At 46.1% G+C, this 20,134-nt stretch overlaps 2 protein-coding genes across 3 annotated transcripts in view; one reads left to right on the top strand and one right to left on the bottom strand.

Moving 5' to 3' along the window:
• Positions 1-1,047: 1,047 nt before the first annotated feature.
• MGST2 (microsomal glutathione S-transferase 2) lies at positions 1,048-12,539 on the top strand. 2 transcript variants are annotated; one of them, XR_001412885.1, is made up of 6 exons: positions 1,048-1,173; positions 6,278-6,377; positions 7,574-7,644; positions 9,475-9,556; positions 12,247-12,438; positions 12,484-12,539. XR_001412885.1 is itself a non-coding variant. In XM_014949858.1 (5 exons), exons 1-5 carry the CDS (start codon positions 1,116-1,118, stop codon positions 12,377-12,379), a joined length of 444 nt encoding a protein of 147 aa, XP_014805344.1. In that variant the 5' UTR covers positions 1,048-1,115; the 3' UTR covers positions 12,380-12,474. The 2 variants fall into 2 exon arrangements, 1 of the variants encoding a protein (XP_014805344.1); XM_014949858.1 differs by lacking the exon at positions 12,484-12,539 and having other exon boundaries at positions 12,247-12,474.
• A 2,548-nt stretch (positions 12,540-15,087) lies between these two features.
• Positions 15,088-20,134, bottom strand: part of MAML3 (mastermind like transcriptional coactivator 3) — a 141,602-nt gene continuing 136,555 nt past the window's right edge. The window contains exon 5 of the mRNA XM_014949816.1: positions 15,088-18,850. Coding sequence (XP_014805302.1) covers positions 17,859-18,850 — 992 coding nt within the window. The 3' untranslated portion in view covers positions 15,088-17,858. The remainder of the gene's footprint in view (positions 18,851-20,134) is intronic.

Here is a 20,134-nt window from a genome sequence, read left to right as displayed (position 1 = left end):
GCTTCGCACACCTCTGAGCCAGCCCCTATAAACACAGACTGAGCAGTGAGAAAGCCAGCCCCTACAACAAGAGCTGCAATTAAAGCACATAAATCAGCAACTGAAGAGCCACTAAGCACAAACATCCAGCTAATGCTATTATCGCATATCTACTCTTCCAATCTTTAGAAAGAACAATATACAGAATTAATACCCAAGAAATAACCTTTTAAAATTTGGCAAGGTAAAAGAACTGATTTAACGTCCTTTTTATGTTAGCCTTTAGAATTAGCAAATTTGACTAAAGTTAATGAAATACTCCAACATCAGCTGGAGGCAAAGCGGATAGATAATCCTGGAGTGACAACAAACATTACACTGGTTTTGTTCCAGTGGTCTTCTGGGATCATAAAGGCTAATGACATTAAGCTTCTTGTTAGTTAGCCGATGAAAAATGTTCCTTGAGAGAATCTCTCCCAGCTTTAGGACTAGGCATAAGCTATAGGAAGCGTACTCCGGGCAGTTAAATGGAGATATTTCTTTCTTTCTCAGTTGTTTTACCCTTTGAACTGCCCTGAACAGTTCCTTTCTGCGTGCTGGCTGCCTGTAAAGTGGCTGTCGTGTTACCCATCAGGGACTAAGCAGTATGTGTTGGGCAAAACCTGTAAATCAAGGGTAGGGACAGTACAAAGCTCTGCTCCCCCCTCACATCTCCTGCACCTGCTGCTTTCCAGGGGCACCGCTAGTGACGGACGCAGACCTGGCCGTGCTACACCCTGCACAAACACAGAACAAAAAGTCTTCGCCCCCAAAGAGATTGCAGCTGAAATCTGAGGCATAAAAGAGCAGCTGAATCCACAGAGGCAGGGAAGGCTGGTTTTGTTCTCCCTGCGCTTTCACACAGGCAAGAGGCAGGCAGGGCTGGCTGACTGCGTTTGAACTTTTTCAGGAATGAAAAATGGCCGTAATTTTGCGCTCTTGTTTTAAAAAGTGAGGCTGGTTTATTTCCAGGGCAGACCATTGTTGCAATGCTGAAAAGCACTATTAATTCTCCCACCTGGTGTTTTTCCTTATTGCTCACTCGAGCTGTCTCTCCCGTACACACATCCTGCTCGCGCGCGGAAGCTGCTGGGAACATGGCTGGTGATTTAACTCTGCTCGCCGCTGTCTCTCTTCTTTCCGCCTTCCAGCAATGTAAGATCCATGGGGCTGCGTGCCTGGGGCTCGGGGAGGTTTCCAACAGTTCTGAAGTAACTGGAAATTATTTTATGATAAACCGGCTGCTCTGTAACTTTAATTTCTGAGAACTCCTAAGATTTTTTTCTCACCGGCACATTGTTTACCCTCTCTGTAGTCTGAGAAGGGGTTGGCTCAGTGGGACAGATTGCTTTTCCCTGTGGGAGAAACTAATTTGTTTTCAATTCTGTTTTGTTTGCTGACTTCTTGGAATCATACCATTGTGAGAGCTTGTAACACCGGCTGCTCTGTAACTTTAATTTCTGAGAACTCCTAAGATTTTTTTCTCACCGGCACATTGTTTACCCTCTCTGTAGTCTGAGAAGGGGTTGGCTCAGTGGGACAGATTGCTTTTCCCTGTGGGAGAAACTAATTTGTTTTCAATTCTGTTTTGTTTGCTGACTTCTTGGAATCGTACCATTGTGAGAGCTCGTAACTAGCTGTAAAGTTACCCCGAAGCCACATTCTTGGTTTCGATTCTTATTTAGGCACCTATACAATTGAAAACCTCAAAAGTGAGAGTAAATTTGCGAAATCAAACACACTAATGCTGGACTAAAAGTGCTGAAAAAACTGTTTTGTGAAATAGAGATATATAATAAGTATCTGAAATGAAAGAAGAAAGCAAACCTTTACACCAGGCAGCAATAATATGCGATATTCCATATTTTGTCCTCATCATTACATTTCTTTAAGATCTAAATGGATTTCTTTTATCCCCTGCTGATATGCCTCTGAGAATCAAGGACTAGGGAAAGAAATGGGCAAGTCTGAGATGCTCCTTTTGCTGTGTTTCAGTCTAAAAACTGCAGTAGTGTTTTTAATGCTTGTCATTATTTTCTTTGAAATATGTTGATTCAGATAGTTGTGTTTACGCCGAGAAACAAGATACATTTTGAAGGCATTTGTGCTATACTAGGTTGAGACTAAGAACAAGTTAAAAATAATTATTCTGCCTTTTTTTTCTTCAAATATCTATAGCACTGCCAACTTATCTAGCAACCTATCTGTGACTTGATTGTTTGTTTATTTGTTCTCAAAGCCTCAACTACTGAAATAACATTTCTACCCAGCAGAAAAAAAGGTTTGAGAATGTGACCCTTCCAGATTAAAAAAGGCCCAACACAACAGAAGGCAAATAAAAAGCACCTAAAATTTATGTTATTTTTTTCTGTCATCAGACCAGCTACAACATACCCCTGTGACCATCACAATACACTTCTGGTGGCAATATTTCCCATTGACTTCTGTGAAAGTTCAGCTTGCATGGCTTGATTTTTATGGTAGAAACGTGAAGGATTAAAAACAAACAAACAAACATTACCCAGAAAAATATTGCCGTTCAAAAACTCAAGGAATTGTACAGATACTGAAACTGCAAAGGGAGGGGGGAAATATCTATGTTCTTCCTTGTGATGGTTAATCCATATTAGTTAAAATCACAGAAGAGACAAGATTTAAGGTTTTAATTTACACTGGCAGTCTGACACCAAGCCCAAAGAGAAACCCATGTAAGAATCTGATCTGCTGATCTGATTTAAATCATCACAGCTTGGCTTACTTTCAGCATGCTTTCTAGCATGAGTAAACCAACACAGATTAATTTCTGGAAATTCAAATTAACGTTGGGAAACCGGCACCGTGAGGATGTGCTAGAACCAGTTCATGCAAGAGGAGCAGCCCAGTGTGTGACCACTTGCCATGAAGGAAATACTTGGCACCTGGGGCTCTGTTTGTTCTGCTGAGCCTCCCCTCCTGAGTTAGGAAGGTGCTAATGGGCAAGACGACCTCCCTGAAGTCAGGTTTCACTTAGCAATCATCAGAGGTACCAGATTTAGTGTCTCAGAACCCTGAGTTATTCAAAGAATCAGGTCAGTAGAAGATTAAGCTGGGCAAGAAATGCTCTAGGGTAGAAAGAAAGAGCAGAAACAATGCAAGAAGTGGTTTCCAGTCATGAATCCAGTTTTAAGCAGCTAAGATTTGCTTGAGAGATTAGTGCTTTGTAGACTGATGGGAAAACAAGGGAATCCAATGAAAGGGCAGAATGAATCCCAGTCATTGATACAGGAGAGAGCAGGGAGGACAGGATTCTCACTAATCCTCTGTATTGAAGCATCTCTCTGAACTAGCACCTTTTAAAATGACTCTTAGTAATTCCAGGACCCAGCAAAACATTATTTTAAAGTGTTTGGTGTTTTTTTTAAACACCACACTGGCTTTAGGGCCAGTCCATGCAAATTAACATGCACTATCATACACTGCAGTATAGGTAGCAGGCTTTTTAGCACATGTAAAATGTGTGAGAGTAATGCTCCTTGAAAGCCTGCTTTGTACCATATTTTCAGAGTAAAGACATTAACTCAGTAACCATAAATGCTACCTGAAGATGAAAGAAAAAAAAAAAAATCAAACAAAGGCAAGTCAAACATACTTTGTAAGCACCTCAGTCATGTAATTTAGCCTGCTAGAACTGAACAACTTGATACAGAGGGAAGAAAAGGCTACGAAAATCTTTCCTTACTCCTGCTGCAATGCTTTCTGGAGTCCTTGCGGCAGCACCTCCAGTGGGTGGGCCAGAAGAGCTCTCCCATTGCTTTATTATTTACTTTAGCCCTTGTGAAACTATAATCACAAAGCTTAAATTTGGAGTTACATCGCTGCTTTCCATTCACCAGAAAGGAACTAAAAGGCGAGGCCTATGCAGTTAGCAAAAAATACAGTAATTATTCCTCTCCTGAGCTCTTTTCAAGTCCCTGGTTGGTACCTGTCTTGTTCTGCACACCAGGCTCACCTTTTCTTTTTAGGTGTCAGATATGACTCTAGTTCTCCTGTTATGCAGCACCACAGCTTGGGTTTCATTGGCATATAACAACTCACTTGAGTTTTGAAGCAAAGTTCCCATCAATCTCAGTGGAAGCCACTGAAGAAGCAGATTTTATGATGGCGGCTGTCCTAGCGTACTGTCACAACCTGGTTCTGCCTGTGGTTAGCCAGGGTCTCCCATGGGCAAATCTCTGCCCCTCAAACTAGAGCTTTCCTGACCAGGCAATACCAAGGGCAAATCACATTAAGGCTGAGGCCAGGGCTATACCACGGCCAATTTGCTTTGGTTAATTGCACTGAACAAACAAGAACGCTTTGGCCCCTACAGGGCCCTAATCTTCTGATTTCCCCCAGTTAGTTTATTTTGTCCAGCATCCATTCAAGGCTTTTTTTTTTTGTTGTTTTTCTCAACTGATTTGGATGCAATGAGCCTCCTTGGCTTGCCTTAGCTCCTCTGTAGAACAAACCTGGTCCCAGACTGCCTGTAAGCATGGAATGGCTCAGTATGGCCAGAAAATGAGGAACACCTTGCTGGCTGAAGATGCCATCGCACAAAACACTATGGCTCACCTACCACTTTGACTGATAAGCCAGGCAGGGTTTGTCAGTGTGTAGCATTTGTCATTAAAAAAAAAATAGATCATTTTGACTGTGACAAAAGTTAAAAAAGCAACTTTTCAGTCAAGTTTTCTGGAAGAATATTTCTCGGAGGTAATTCTTGTGCTTCCACGAGTTCCAGTCTCCCTGAAGCGTGTTCCCTAAACCCTCCCCACTACCATTCTTCTCTTCTGAAAGGGCTGCAGGGTGGCAAATATGGTATGAATCACCAGACTTGACAAGAGATGCGTGGGTGGGAGTGGAGGAGGTCTTGCTGGATGCAAATACAATGAAAGGTTCTGTAAACCTGCCTTACAGAGAGATATCTGAGATGCTCTGACTAGTCTCTGGAGAGAAAGGTTAAGAGGTCACTTGAACGCAGCCTGTAATTTCTTATATGGGGAGAAGACAGATGGGAAAATGCTTTTTTGGGAAAAGGCTTTGGCCCTTAAGGCTAAGGCATAAGAGGTGCACAGGGCAGCACCACTAATATCTCTAGCTGTGTTTTAATGCCACTGCTCCCAGAGGGGAGGACAGAAGGTACACCCTAGGCTTGCCCCTTGGACAGGTCTATTTTTTAGTGAACTCAGGAGGGTACCTGGTTTCTGGATCCAGGTAAAGTTTAGGTACAAGGTAGATAGCGAGCTTCTTGTACAGGGTGGCTATGACACAGCCAGAAGAATAACTCCAGGTACCCAGAGAGCTTTCCAACAGGGTGATGCCCAATAGCTCTGCTGCATACAGAAAATTGCTGTCTGTGCATGGCCTTTTGTCCTTGAGAGCCTCTCTTCAACTTCTAGGGAGAGACTTCTGCAATGAGGATGTCAGTAAAATGAGGTATACATATACACATCAGAAGTAATCCTAGAAAAAAGGGTCAGAAGTGCAGAGATAGTGTTTGATTGGTTTGGGGGCTTTCAGTAAGTAACTGATATTTAGTGACTGTACAGTAAGTAATCTGTCTTCTTCATGGCACTGCATCAGTTCTAAAAAATGCTTTTTATAAGACAGGTAAGTACTATGAGCTCCAGTTGGTGGAAAGTCAGAGACTACAGCCTCTCCAGCTGCAGCGTTCTGATCTTTCCAACGTACTGTCTCAGACTAACAAAATTCAGTGACAACAGATGGGAAAGCAACCACTAGAAGATATGGGTAAATAACTTTAAAAAGGTGGAGACCAGATTTTTGTTTCCAAGGATTGTAACGCTGCCCCTTACTTCAAAGCATCATAGCTCTTAGTGTCACTAAAAAGTAGGGAAGTGACCTCCGTTGGCGCCGCGTGGTTACTGAGCCACTGGTAATGCAGCACACTGCAGAGTGACTGCACGGCCCCAAGGCTGCACAGTTCTAGGATTCAGAGGAGGTGGAAGGGTATTTAAGTCATAGCTAGTCTAGCAAATGCAAAAAGAGAATTACTATACTTCTAAAATAGCAATTTCCCCCCTTCCTCATGAGTGTCACTCTTGAAGATATAATCTAAACTTTTTGGGGGAAAAACTACTTTATCTAATGTTGGTCTCTTTCTGCCAAACGACATGGAAAGAGCTGAAGAACAATGATCTCTATTTAAAAAATTGACTTGTTAGAGACGCAATTGAGCCAAGGAACTGTGTAATTCCTGAGCCCTTATTTTTGCTTACAGGTCATTTTGCTTGGCTGGTGGGGAAATCGAGAATGAAGCACAAGGTCATGCCCCCAGCTGTCACTGGACCTCCAGAATTTGACAGAACATTTCGTGCACAGTAAGTCCAAGATCATTAAGATGGTGGCAATGAATAACAATTCAGTCTGGAACAGTAGCAAAAACATTATCTTAAAACGTTACATTTTCTTTGCATCCTTTGCTCAATAAAAAACCGAACCAAACCAAAACAAAAACATATCACCTTTCAAATGGTTCAGCTATTATTTTACTGACAATGGGGTAAGTTCAGCTCATTTTAAAAAGTCACTGCTGAAGTTCTGATCAAACCAGGCAACCAGATTATCCAAATCTAAGTAGGGGCTGAGAGCTAACTGACTGTAACTCAGAGAATTCAGGTGCTCTGGATCTAGCAAGCTCTCCTGTCAGTTCTTGAACTGTGGCTAACACCAAACACGTGGAAGACAAGAGCACAGAAAACCTCTTCACAGTAGATAAATGGTGGAATAGCCTAAGGTAACAGCACTTTCCTAGAGGGCTTCAGTTTGTGATTAACTAATGATACTGTGCAAAAGTATTTATATTTATTTCAAACAGTCCCATCTGCTGTAACTGTATTGTAGTGGATAACAATAATGAGACATAGAACACATTAGACAACATATTAGATAAAATAATATGTTAGATATAGAAGGTTGCCTAATCCATTAAAAAGAAATTAATTCAGAACAACAAAGAAAAGATATCCCAAAGAAATATTGTTAGGAAAACTGATCCAGGAATAAAGATGTCATGGTCCTCACCACAAGCTCTACCGTGTGTTGTCTGTGCCTGATAGTACCTCCTGAAGGCAGGTGGCCTCAGCAGAGCAATCCACGCTGCCTCCTCACAGCTCTGTGCTCCCTCTGGCAGTCCTGGGAAAGCTGACCCACAGAACCTGCATGCTGAGTATGGAGATAAGTGATTAGCATCCTGTCCACGTGCTGGAATTCCTGCCTCTCTCTGCTGCACGGGCACTTGATTTAGGAGTATTTGTCCTATTTGTTTCCACGTAGCTGGGGTCCAGATCCTTGTCTAAGTTTAAATACCGGGCAAATATCTGAAATAATTTATATTTGAGATTACAAAGAAGAGAATTTTTAAGAACACCTAATGCTGGCTTGACTGTGCTCCCACTGGATTCAACAGCATTAACTTTAGTGGCAACTTAATGAGGCCAGAGCCAATTCTCCTTTAAAATCTCACCAATAGTTCTTTCCCTTTCCAGACTAATGTTCTTTCACTTTTATTCTGCAGACAAAACTGTGTGGAGTTTTACCCAATATTCCTGACTGTCCTCTGGACTGCGGGGTGGTTTTTTAATCAAGGTAAATACTTTTCATTTTTATCTTGGGCTGAGAAGTTTGACACAACTTTTTAAAACCCTTTAGTTTTATCAGGAGGTAAATGAGTCTATACATCTTTTTCCCTTCCTTTAGTTGCCTTACGTTAGCGTAGCCTTCCTAGAAGAATGCTCAGTGACACCAAAATCCCCACTTAGTCATGGCATTTCACGTGGCCCCACCAGCTTTCACTTCCCTCTGCAAACCAAGGAGCCAGCACCTGGCACATTTATCACACATTCAGTGGATTTGCAGGGTGAATCATTCAGAAAAGCAGCTCCCAGATGCTTCCCACTAACACCTATTTACACGTTACGGGACAATCCTCACAGGACGTCAAGCAAAGCTGTCGTCCCCGGGGAGGAGGCAGCCTGAAAAGACTCAGGTCAGAGCACTCATGCCTGTGTCTGGACCCCTGGCTGATGGAGACAGAGCTCAAAGCAGCAAACCTTTGGGTTTTTTCATCCCAGATGAGTGACATTGCTGCTGGGCTATGACTCATGTGTTTGTTCTGGGACATAGCACCGAGCACAGTCATCACAGCGGTGTCTCTAGCCACAGACACTGTGTTCCAGGTGTGCAGCGGGGACCCCTCAAAACCTACTGGGTTTCCTCAGGCACCTGGAAGTTCAGAACCAACATTCTGAACTCAGACACCACCGAGCTTTGGTTTTTGGACTTTCCAAGGTGTGTCTGTGATGTCTCCTAACAGAGCCCAATTTTTGCATTCTGATTTTTTAACCCTTCCCCAGCTGATGTTTTCGAAGCATGAAGTCTGTGGGCTGGAGAAAGGATAACTAGCTCGTGCCCACTACACCTCTCCTTCCTGAACAACTATCTTTCTTCTCTGTTTTCTATGTTTGCTCCAAAAGACTATTTTGGTTTGGGGCCCTCTTACAGCCAGAGTCCCATCTCCACTGCAAATCCAATGTAAATCCAAAATAGCACCACTTAAGTCAACAAATTCGATACAAGATAGTACGTGTGATCACAGACACACACTTGAATGGAGGAAAATCACAGTTGCTAACCAGCAACACAGACGTGTGCTGCCATATGTAAGAAAAGAAGGATTATGTTAACCTCCTCTAAGTCATTTTTTCAGCTGAGCATGTCCCATAGGTATGTTTACAGGAGTTAATCCAGAACACAGGAAAAGCTGTCCTCTGTAATACTCGCTCGCGGGGTTTGAAAGAACACAAAATTATCCAGCTTAGTCCTGGATAATACGACTGACCTACACACCCTGCTCCATCTATCAAAGGGAGGTGACTTTATACTCTTCCCACAGGGAGGTCAGAAAGCTAACTTCACTACAGCTCTCTCTCGTGTCCTTGGATAAAAGCTGCTATATAAATGCAAAGCAGGTTATTAACAACATAAATAAGATTCTCTTAACAAAACAAACGCTCCCCTTTAGCATGAACTGCCATAACAATAGAAAATGACAGGGCTGGGTCAAGCCACCAAACTCCAACCCCCTATCCCTGGGATAACCACCAAACTGGGGCAGGGGGGAGGTACAGGTTCCTCTCAGTTCTTGAGATCGCCTTTTCAGGGAATGTTTTTGGAATTTTTTGGACGGCCCTATGCCCACCCCTATCTCTAAACCCAAATAAGGAGCCTCCTGTAGTGAATGTTTAAGAATATATGTATCTCTTTTGAATGATTCTTTCCCAAGACAGCTTCCCAGGGTAAGGGTAGCTGTGAAAATCCCCAGAGCTACGCAACTAGAAAACACAAATAAAGTTTCTAACTGTCTGAGATCCTAATTTTTTTAGTTTTCTAACTGCTTTTCTCCCTTTTCTTTCATAGAAGTAGCTTCCTTCCTGGGTGTGTTGTACGTGTTTGCCCGCTACAAGTACTTCCATGGCTACGCGCAGTCCGTGAAAGGAAGGTAAGGAGTTACCAGCTGAAGGCAGGTTAAAAGCTGCAGGCTGTGGTGTGGAGCTGGGCTGAGAGCCAAGGGCTGGCAGAGAAAAGTGACTGTAATTGAATGCAACATGTGTAAAGTGTCAGCGAGGGGTCTGAAGCGGAAGCCCCCCGGGAGAGGGGGGGGTTCTGCTGGCTGTTGCAGCAGAAGCCTGGGTTAAGACGTGCACGTGCTGCGGGTCACGGCAGAGAGGAGGGCTGATGCTCACCCTGTGGGTGCCTGCTTTCTGCTGGGCAGATTGGGAACCAGGCTCTGTCCAAAAACAGCAGCAGGGCTCTGCTCAGGCAAAGCTTGCACAGTGCCTGCCTGTCTGCTGTTCTCCTTTTGCCTCAGCTTGTCACATTAAGACCTTTACTCCAGCCGTACAGAGGGCACTGAAGGTAGCCAGGAAATCTGGCCTCGTAGGCTGATGAACTTTCACCAAACAGATAAGAGAACACAGCTCCAGATAAGCATACGTTAATGAATGTTAAGTGCACACCATCTCATAACATGAATTCTGCTTCAATAAACATGCACGCTGGCAAAACACCCCTCCACTGCAAACACTCAAACACACTGTTTGTTTCTTGTTTCACCAAAGCCACTGCGCTGTGTTCTGTGTCCTGACCTAAGGCTCTCTTCCAGCACACATATCAGTTGTAAAAAGAAAATAGCACAATATATACTTGTCATAAAATTAAAAGACTTGGGATGTATATTTCTAGAGGAAGATACAAAGCAATCAGACTTTTTTTGTAGTGAATAATCCTGCAGCAGCAAACGACTATACTACTATTTCCCATAGCTTGTGTACTGATATTACCAGTCTCCTTCACTCTGCCTCCACCAGTCCTTTATCCTTTTTGGAAGAGCTATTGCTTAAGAGAAAGGAGAAGCTCTGTTTTCCAGAGCAAATATACGGAGCCAATTTTATTTCTCCCAGTAAGAGATGCAGCAATTCAAACGATGCAGTGAACACCCACCAGAAGTCTAGCAACTCTTAAGGAAGTTTGGGGAGCAAACCCACGCAAACAAATGAACAAGCAGAGCATAATGGGCTTTTCTTTATTCAGCAAACTAAGAAGCCCTTTGTTCAAGAAGTCTTTCCCATGCTTTACTCCAGTACTCTTAGACCAACAGATTTTGCCTCTCAAGGAAGCCAGAGGAGAGCACCCGGGCTCACGATTAGCAGAGCTCTACGCTCTGGTGGGACTCCAGTTTCTTTGCCTTGAGCAACAGCTCAGCACAAGCCAGGCATGCAGAACCCAGCCCCAAAAAATACAACAAGCCCCCAGCAGCCTTCGTAGCGAGAAGGTAATTAGTCTTCACACTGAGGCTCAACCCTCATCCCTGACTACAGCCGTGCTAGTTATAGAGATTGATCTGGTCTGCGTGCTCAAGGAGCTGGTTACAACTCACACTCGACATCAACTGCAGTTCAGATTTGTCAAGCCTGGATTTTTTAAAAACACAACAGGAACATGCACCTTCTACTCAGTTTCTGTGCTGGAGGGGCCTTTGCAAGTGAGCTGTATCCTCTCCCTGCCCCTCCAGCTGGCTCTGACGGACACTTAAAGGGCTCAGCTAAAGGCTTTTTTTCATGCTCTCCTGAAACTGAGAAAACTCTCACACTTCACCATTTTCAAACCTGTGTGTAGATGTGGCATGGCCAGAAAAGCTTCTTAGATCAGGTCTTTAGGCACCAGTCAGATTCTGAGGCTTCCCACAACCCCAACGGTGCCCAAACACCCAACTTCTTCAACCTCTGTGGATATGGGGATAGATAGCTATAAATGGAAGGCTGACAAGCCCTTCAGACCTCTCTCCAATGTTAATGTGACAGGATTCTCCAAAGAGACGTCTCGTTGCTTGGTGTATTGGTTCCACAGCCCAAACTGAGCAGAGATCACCAATTCCTTTCCCCTGTCCAACCCCCATTTATATACCAACCGCGACGTCTATGGTATGGAATATTCCTTCTGTGCTCCTTCCCAGCTTCTATGGGAAGCCAGAAAAAGTCCTTGAATAGTATAAACATCACTTAGTAACAACTAAAACAATATTCATTATCGACATTCCTTTCATACCAAACCTGAAAACACAGAAACAACTAGAAAGAAAATATACTCTATCTCAGCTGAAAAATGGACATTACCCTAATCACTGAATTTTTAGGATCAACACTCTTCCTGTCTGGTCCAAATATCTGTCTCCAAGTCAAAGTGATAACTAGACCTCCCAGCTCAGCAGAGAGTACCTGACCAACAGATGTGGATGTAAGACGCCTCTCCCTCAGTCCCTACGGCTTCTCTCCCACACTCCTGCACCTAGAGTTGCAGTGAGGTCCTCAAGCTTGTCTGTAGCTTCTACTTGTGGGTCTTCCTGTCGTGGGAAGAGGTAGCTGCCTCCTGGAGCGAGTTCCAAACTTCCACATGAATATTTAGAGACACTGGGGGAAAGCTTTCCAATAGAGAGGATGTTGGGAATCTCCTCCCTAGCAAAAGGGAATTCAGTTGAGGGGATGGTTTATTATCAAACCATCCCAAGGTAACCTTTCAGCAGTGGTCATTTCTGGCTCTGCACACCTCTTCTTAACTGGTGTGGACAAACAGTTTCACAGTAAACACACCATGTACAGCTGGTAACAGTATTTTTCTGCTTTCCACCTCAAGGTTAACAGGTTTTTACTTGAATCTGATAATTCTAACTTGCTTGATAACCCTGGGTGCAGCTGGGATTGTTAACAGCTTTCTGGATGAATACCTGGACTTCCGCATTATGAAGAAACTACGTAAAATGTTCTGAAGACTGTTTTGTTTTCTTAAATAAATAACATGGATGCTTTTGCTGAATACCAAAAAGACAAGCCGCATGCGAATAAAGCATCAGAGCTCTCTGCTAACAGCAGAAAGCCGCATGCGAATAAAGCATCAGAGCTCTGCTAACAGCCCGCTGCGATGCAAAATGCATGGTTTCTCTGAGCTGTTTACGCTTTCTCCTTTCCCTACAGTCTTGAAAAAGAGTCAGTGAGACAGAATGTCGTGTCACATCTGCATTTGCAATTAAACGTTCTGCTTTCCCGTGCAGTATCGTAAACCCCGAAACAAATTGCATAAAACTAAAACCATTAATTCACTAAGTAATTTGAGTTGCAACTGGCGCTGCGAGCGTCGGCCCACCTTACCTTACCCAAGGTCCTTCAGCTTCCCCCACACCTCTGTCCTCCTCCTTGGCTCCTCTTCATTTCCCCACCAGCACCATCCGTTCTGCACAAACGTAAAAACAGGTTTTGATGCAATTTGCTGCTGCGAGGTCCCAGTTTTCCCAGTATATCCCGTGCCACGGCAGGCGGCTGTTAAAGCGTATATGGAAACACTGCTTTCTTCAGGAAAACACTTCAGTCTGCACTGGGCCCTACATTTCTGTGAAGGCCTTTTGATTTTACAGGCACGTTTACACTTCAACACGTGCTCAAACACTCTTCTTGTAGAAGTGGGGCCCTCCTGGAGGCAGATCCCAGCCCTCACACAAAGCCTCTGGAAGAGAGGCTGTACCCGCAGCGCAGCACTTGTGAGAGGGAGAGCCAGCCCAGATGGAAAAAAGAAACAACCAAAAAGGCACAGATGCTGGTCTAACAATTGGGTCCACTGCATTGTCTCCCACCAAGGCACAGATGGCTGGGGTGTGGGAAAGGGTAGACAAACGTCCCAGTATGGCCACAGCTCTGGGAATCATAGTGGCAATGGAAAAAAAACTGACTATGGAAACAGTTTTCTGCTAAGAGGGGGGGAAAGTCATGGTTTAGCACCACGGGCTCAAAGTATGCTGATGGTCAATTTAAACTATGTCGAAGAACGGAGAAGCAAGGCCATGCCTGACTGTTCTGGTAGCTCCTGGTAAGTCAAAGTATTTAGGAATGTACCCATGCTAGAGCCAGCAGGCAGAAATTTTCCCTGTCATGCCTCTGAAGACATGATTTAGCCCAAAATACCACATGCTTATATAATGCACATGCTTATGGTCTTTCTAAAGGTGTACTGGGGTTGATAGCCTGACCACAAATAAAACTGAGTGTTGGATCAGGTTCATGGTAAACCTTTCATAGGAAAAAGGTGGACACCTGTGCACGAGGCAGCTTGTGACTAGAAGGCACTCCCTGCCTCCAGGGAGACAGGGCGACAGCCCCAGATTTAACAGCCACAGGAGTCACTGGGAATCGTTCCACTAATGTTCCTTCTACGGGCTGAAAGACAGAACCATCCACCTGCTGGCTGTGCCTTCAGACAGTCATGGGCAGCAGGAAGCGCTGCCACCAGAATCAAAACCAAAAAAAAGGTCCAAACTATGTAAAAGGCTTGAAACTCACCCGAGGAGAGCCCTGAACTGTGCTCTAATAGACCTTCTCCTCTGATATTATTCCATCCCAAGCTTACCTGTCGTGGTGGTCTGGTGTGTTTAGAGACAGCTTCTCCCGACCCATCCTCTCCTCTGCAGCAAGGAATAACCTGCTGTTGCACAGGGGCCATTTCACATGCCGGACAGCGCGGGTGTGAGGCTGCAGAGTGTCACCCAGCAGCACAAAGCCAGAGGGCCAGGGGATAAACATGAAATTAAACATTTGAGGGGCTGCACCAGCCAACGGGAGGGCAGGAGGAGGCCTAGAGTTGAGGATGTCTTCCGAGTCCCTGCGTTTTCCCCAGCAAGCCAGGGCAGATCAAAAAGCGTTAAAAGACTGACTCCTTCTGTAAATAAAACCAAAATGGACCTGTAGCAGATGGATGCTGTCAGCGTCGGTGTTTAGTTCGGCTCCAGGGAGAGGTCCAGTGTCCGATCCCTGATGACCCCCTGCTGGGCTGGAAACACGGAGAAACTGGTGTGGAGCCTTGGAGGCTTCTGACAACACAATTCTCATGCTGTGGCGGCAGAGGGTGACAGGGAACTACTCTAAGCTTCCTCATCTTCTCCTTCCAACTTCTGCACCCACCCCTGCACCTCCCTTCTTCCACCCCACCTCACCTCCCTTGTTCTCAGCCACAGGACTTCTACACCCTGTGCTCTCCATCCTGTGTCCTTCCCTGAAAGCTCTTCCCTGCTCCCCGTTTTTGCTCCCTACATGCAATAAAGGCTAAAGTTTGGAGCTGCCACCTCTAAGGGGCCCAATTATGGGCCAGCTCTCCCCGCCCCGTAGGAACATCTTGAGCATGGTCCTCACCTCGGAGCACGCACAGCTTTGATAGCTCACCTTGCTCGGAGAACCAGCACCCTGGTGGCAACCTGTGGCTCCGTGGCCACGGGGAAAGCGGCTCGGACGTGCCCAACGGGGCTGGCCACCATGGAGGGGTGGTGAACAATCCTTGGGGCAAGAGGGTTGGCCTGGTACCAGCTCCACAGGCTGCAGTGAGGAGACAGCTGTGGAGAAACCCCTGCCTGAAACCACTTCCCTCCTCCCCTGGGAACATCACCCACCGAGGCGCAGGCACGGGGTGAGAGATGATCCTATAAACAGCCTTGTGTATGACTCAGATAACCATCTTTTATTTTTGTTTGGTTTTGTTCTGGGTTTTTTTTTCTTTCTTTTCTTTAAAAGTGGTATGTTAACATCAGGTCTTTTTCTACATTTTCAGAGCTCTGTACAGGTCTTAAAAGGAAATAAGCAATGCTTAATGTACAAAGTAAAAACAGAAAACTAGAAAAATCTGAATAAAATGGAGGAAGTTGCTGTCAGGGATACAGTACAAATTAGTAAATAGACGTCATCTGAAGTGCAATACCACTGCAGTAAGGATGAGTTAAGGAATGAAATAAAAATACTCTATTTTAAACAAACAGTATATATATATATTTTTATATGTATATATTTTACAGATAGTAGACCCAGTGATATCTGTAGAATTGTAAAAACATATTTACAAATAACTTTTTTTTTTTTTAACATTACATATACATCAGCACCATAGTAAGAAAGAAAAAAAAAAAACAACCAACAAAAAACCAACCCCAAATCTATTAAAATCTACCTCTCTAGAACTTGGTCCCAGTACAGAGTATTTGGAGGAAGCTTTTACAAAGACAACAGAGACTCGGTCTTCATCACCACTTATTTGCCCTCCAGGGTGCCCTTTCTCCTTCTTTGCCCACCCCTCGCCTTCAGGCTCGTCTGACCAGGAGGATGGACCCAGGACTTTGGCTGGTGCTCTCCTTCACTGAACTAGGGCCCACGCGAAGCAGCGGACAGGCCAACCCCTATGGTCTTCAGCAGGAACTGAAATAGGTCTTTGCGCTGTATTTTAAAAAGGGGTTTGCTAAAAGAGATGTAACTAAAGCACGTTTAAAAAAAATATTTAGCAGTCAGGGCAAGCTGTGTTGAGAGCTCACCTCCACCAGCTAGTCCACCTTAAAAAATGCAGCTTGTCCTGCCTACATCATAGCATTTAAAAGAGACACTTCTCCTCATCTAGGTAAGCCTGGGGAGGGAACCCTAATGGGGAGCTGAGACAGTTCTGAGCCCATTTTGCTCCCACCCTGAATGTGATGTGTATCTGTGCTCCACAGGGAAAGGCAGGACTTTAAAATGCAAGGTGCCAAGCCCTTCAGCTCCTACGGATTTCAGCATCACCAGGCCCGAGGGGAGCAGCGCATGAGGAGGTAATCGGGAGCTGGGTCGTTGGAACTGGTGGCTGTACACGAGACACACTTTCACCACTCATCCTCATCCTACGGCTCACAGAGGCCGGCGTTCAGCCAGAGGTTCCCCAACTTTTTGGACTGTGGATCACCTTAACGTTTTTTACACCCTGCTACCTACGCCCTGATAAGCAGCTCTCAGCTGACAAGAGTGAAAAGGTGACAGGTTTGGGAGGACAGCTCACCTCAGCCCCAGGCTGCAGCTGCGTTAGACGTCCCGAGTGGCTGGCATCTCAGCACCGTGCAAGACCTGTCACAGCGTCATTGCAGCGCGGCTCAGGACTGACCCACAGACACGTCGCTACTGCCTAAAAGCTTATTTGGGCAAACGCCATGTTTCTAATAACCACATCAATTATTTTACCCATTCATGAACCATCTTTACAGTAGTACTCCACTTGGCTCCTGTTCTTCACATACTGCAGCGAATTTCAAGCCAGCAAACCAGAGAGATCAGACCAAACATCTGTTTGGAACTGAAGACCAGGTTGCACGTAACGCGACGTCGAGAGCCCTGACACTTGGGGGTAACACTGCCTGCCACCCTTGCACTTCTCAAGAGGTGAGGAGCAACATGCTCTGCTGCCAAACCCTCCCCGTCCATTTTCTCATGGTTTTCCCCTCCCCTGCCTGTCCCTGTGTGTCACCTGGGGCTCACATGAAAAAAAAAGGTGCACCAGCCCAGCTCACCTCGCTGAAGGAATGGGAGTGGGAGGGAGAAGGACCCACTTGGGACCTGTGCTGATGTCTCTTGGTACCTCTTAACCCTTTGACACCACCCGGAGCTGCTGTTCTGCACCCCCAGGCAGCAGAGAGATGCCAAAGTGCTCTGACAGGGAAGCGCCACGGCAAGTCCCAGGGGGACTCAATAGCTCATTAAGTTACCCACCCACCTCAGCCCTCTCCAGCAGCACTCCCCTTATCAAACTGCCCTCACCGCCCCGCCAAATTTATGGTCTCCTACACTTTTATTGGATTTTTATCAGTCTGCAGTGAAAATGGTGACCTGCCCGTGACTGTTTGGGTTTGTCACGTGTGTGACAGCCCCAGAGCCACCCCTGCAGGCCTGGCCATGGCTCGCCGAGACCTGCTGACCCCCAGGGTTAAGCCCATTTCCGACCAGGGGCCTGTGCAATCGCCCGTGGATGTCTTCAGGCTTCACCCACGGCTGTTCTCATCTGCTCCTCCCAAAGCTGCAGCCGTTACAGTTACTGAGGTGGGAGGTACCGGGACCAGCCCAAACCACTGTGCAATGAAGCCCCCTTTCAGTAGGGAAAGACCAGATTTTCCCAACCGGAGGCATCACCTGGCTTTTCCAGTTTCCCCATCCTGCCCCCCGACACGCGCGCGCAGCGGGTGCTGCCACGCAATGGAGACGGCTCGGTGGAAGACCCGGGATGCCGATGCTTTCATCGTCCCCTGAGTCTTCCAAAGTTGGCTACAGACCAGCTCAGTTTGCACGATTTAAAACAAAAGAAAACAAAATAACCCCAAACCAAACCAACTCAAACAAAAATCCAACAATCCAAGGATGGGGAGAAACATCCAACTCTCTTTTTTTTTTTTTTTTTTTTTTCCAAAGGGAACAACCCGAGCCCATTCACTGGGGGTTTCCAAACAACTCGTCAAGTTCTTGTATCCACTCATCCCCCGGTCCGCTCTTCATGATGGAGTCCACCAGGTCTGCGCCCTCCGCTAAACTGGAGAAGGACCCCCCCGCTCCTTCGTTACCGTAGTTGTAAGGTATGTCCTGAGTGGGATTCCGCTCGTAGGCCTGGCCTTGGCCGCTCGCAGCAAAGTTACCCCCTGGCATCTGCTGCGTGGGGGGCTGGCTGAAGCCAGCCATGGTGGGCACCCCTTGGCTTATTGCAGGCATCACCATCGGCCTGGCCTGGCCGGCTCCTTGCTGCCCGGGCAGCGGCTGCAGCAGCTGTCTTCCCATGGCTGGGGTCAGGGCTCTCACTGTGCCACTCGTGTCCACCACTGTCTGATTAAGCCCCTGTGGGAAGTGTTGCTTGGACAGCCGTGGCTGCCCCGACTGCATGGGGTACGTTGTGCCGTTATTGAAGGGCCCCATTTCACTGCTAGTCCTTCCGGGGATACCTTGTAAGCCTCGCTGCTGCCAGTTCTGTGCTCCTTGAGGGACAGTCCCCATCAGGTTTTGAAGCCGCGGTGCCTGTGGCCTGGGTAAGACCTGGCCCACGGGTCCTTTCATCTGCTGCTGATGCTGGGGAAGGGCAGAGTTTACCAGCATGTTCTGACCAAAACTGCCGACCATTCCCACCGCTTGTCCAGAGGCAGGCTGCCTCGTGCCCTGCCCTGCGTTGTGTGCCATGTTCATGCTGCTTTGGTTTGGGTGCTGCAACATTTGGCTCATCCCTGTGCTCATACTGTACATTCCGGGCTGGCTGGAGGAGGCGTTGCTGTAAGGAACCATGCCCATGTCTGACTGGCCTGCGGTGGTGGGCAGCGTGCTGGGGTTCTGGGAAGGACCCATGGCCATCATGCTCGCGTTCTGGGCCATCATTCGGGATGTCCTCATGCTCTGGAGGGCTGCTTGGTTCCTCACAGCTGCTATATCCTGGGGAGAACCTACACCAAAAGAAAAGGGAAGAAGTGAAGAAAAAAACCACAGCCCTGTAAATCTTAATTAACACATCTTTGCCTAAGAGAGAATCTGTAGGAGCCTCCTGCATCACGGTAGGGTTTCAGGTCGCTGTGCTTTCTGAGCGAATAAATCATTGTTTCACGTGAAGGTTAGCAGAGAGCCAGAAGGTTATCCATCCTTGGGAGATGTGCTTGCTGCCTAACACTAGCTGCAGTTCAGAGATGGTGTGTTCCTCACCTCCCTCCGGCTGCGGCCTCTCTCCTGACCCACCAGGTCCCCTCTCCTTGAGGGTGACAGCCAGCACAGCTCAAGCCTTACCCTAAACAGGAGTGGCTGCTCCTGTTACGTATTCCATCTGTGAAGCGGGACGCCGTTCAGCAGAGAATACCATCGATGCAGACGAGCAGCCTGATTTCCCTTAAGGCCTAAAATGAGGCTGGCGAGGTTAAAAGGCCAACGATTTACTCACTAAGTAATTCTCAATTATGACAATTTTGGGATGCGTACCCAAAGGAATTCACGGCTTCAGATTCTTGAACAATCGAGGCAACGCGATGGCACGCGTGATGTGTGATTACAGCCGTGGTTGCCTCCCTGATAACAACCTCCTCGGGTAGCTAAGCTAAAATAGGTTTGCCTTTCTCTTAATTCGCTGGGACCAGAAATGACATTTTTAAGAAGTGCCCAGGAGTCAAAGTTCCCTCTCAAAAATAAATGTGAGTCTTTCTTTTCGTGTGTATTTTTTTTTCCCCCCAGGATTCGTGACAATGGGCACCCTCCTCCTTGGAAAAAATTAGTCCCTAAGACTTCAAAGTTGCATACTCACTGTCACTCAGTAGCACTTTTCTTCTTCAGATAAGCCTAATTCAGCTCCTAGCAAGCACATGAGAAAGCTTCCACTGGCCTTCTTCAATGGCAGCAAAGGAGCTGAACTTTTGAAGCTCTCTTTTAAATATCTCCATTGTCTTTCAAAAGTAAGCCTTGGAAATGGAAATGTCAGGCTCAGAAGGCCAATCAATTTTTTAATAGCTCAGGAGGCATAAATGAATGGATTTTCTATATCATTGTTACTGATTAAGTCTATGGAAAGAAGAAAAATTGTTTTTTGTGGACATTTAAAGCAGAGAGAGTGTATTAGCGAATCAATATTATAAGCGCATTTTACTCCACCTTAGGCCAGTGATGGGAAACCAGAAAATCCTAACCTTGTTAAATTCCACACCGTGGCAGAGAACCGACCCACGCTCCTGTCTTCCTCGCAGGGGCTG

This window comes from Calidris pugnax, unplaced genomic scaffold (assembly GCF_001431845.1).
Source record: "Calidris pugnax isolate Ruff unplaced genomic scaffold, ASM143184v1 scaffold42, whole genome shotgun sequence".
NCBI lineage: Eukaryota > Metazoa > Chordata > Aves > Charadriiformes > Scolopacidae > Calidris > Calidris pugnax.
The sequence above is the reverse complement of the archived record's forward strand: the minus strand, read 5'-3'. Positions and strand labels throughout refer to the sequence as shown.

Coding starts and splice junctions, on each gene's coding strand:
- MGST2 (XM_014949858.1), top strand. CDS start 1,116: ATGGCTGGTGATTTAACTCTGCTCGCCGCTGTCTCTCTTCTTTCCGCC. Junction 7,645..9,474: donor GGGGTGGTTTTTTAATCAAG/GTAAATACTTTT, acceptor TTTCTTTCATAG/AAGTAGCTTCCTTCCTGGGT. Junction 9,557..12,246: donor GCGCAGTCCGTGAAAGGAAG/GTAAGGAGTTAC, acceptor TTCCACCTCAAG/GTTAACAGGTTTTTACTTGA.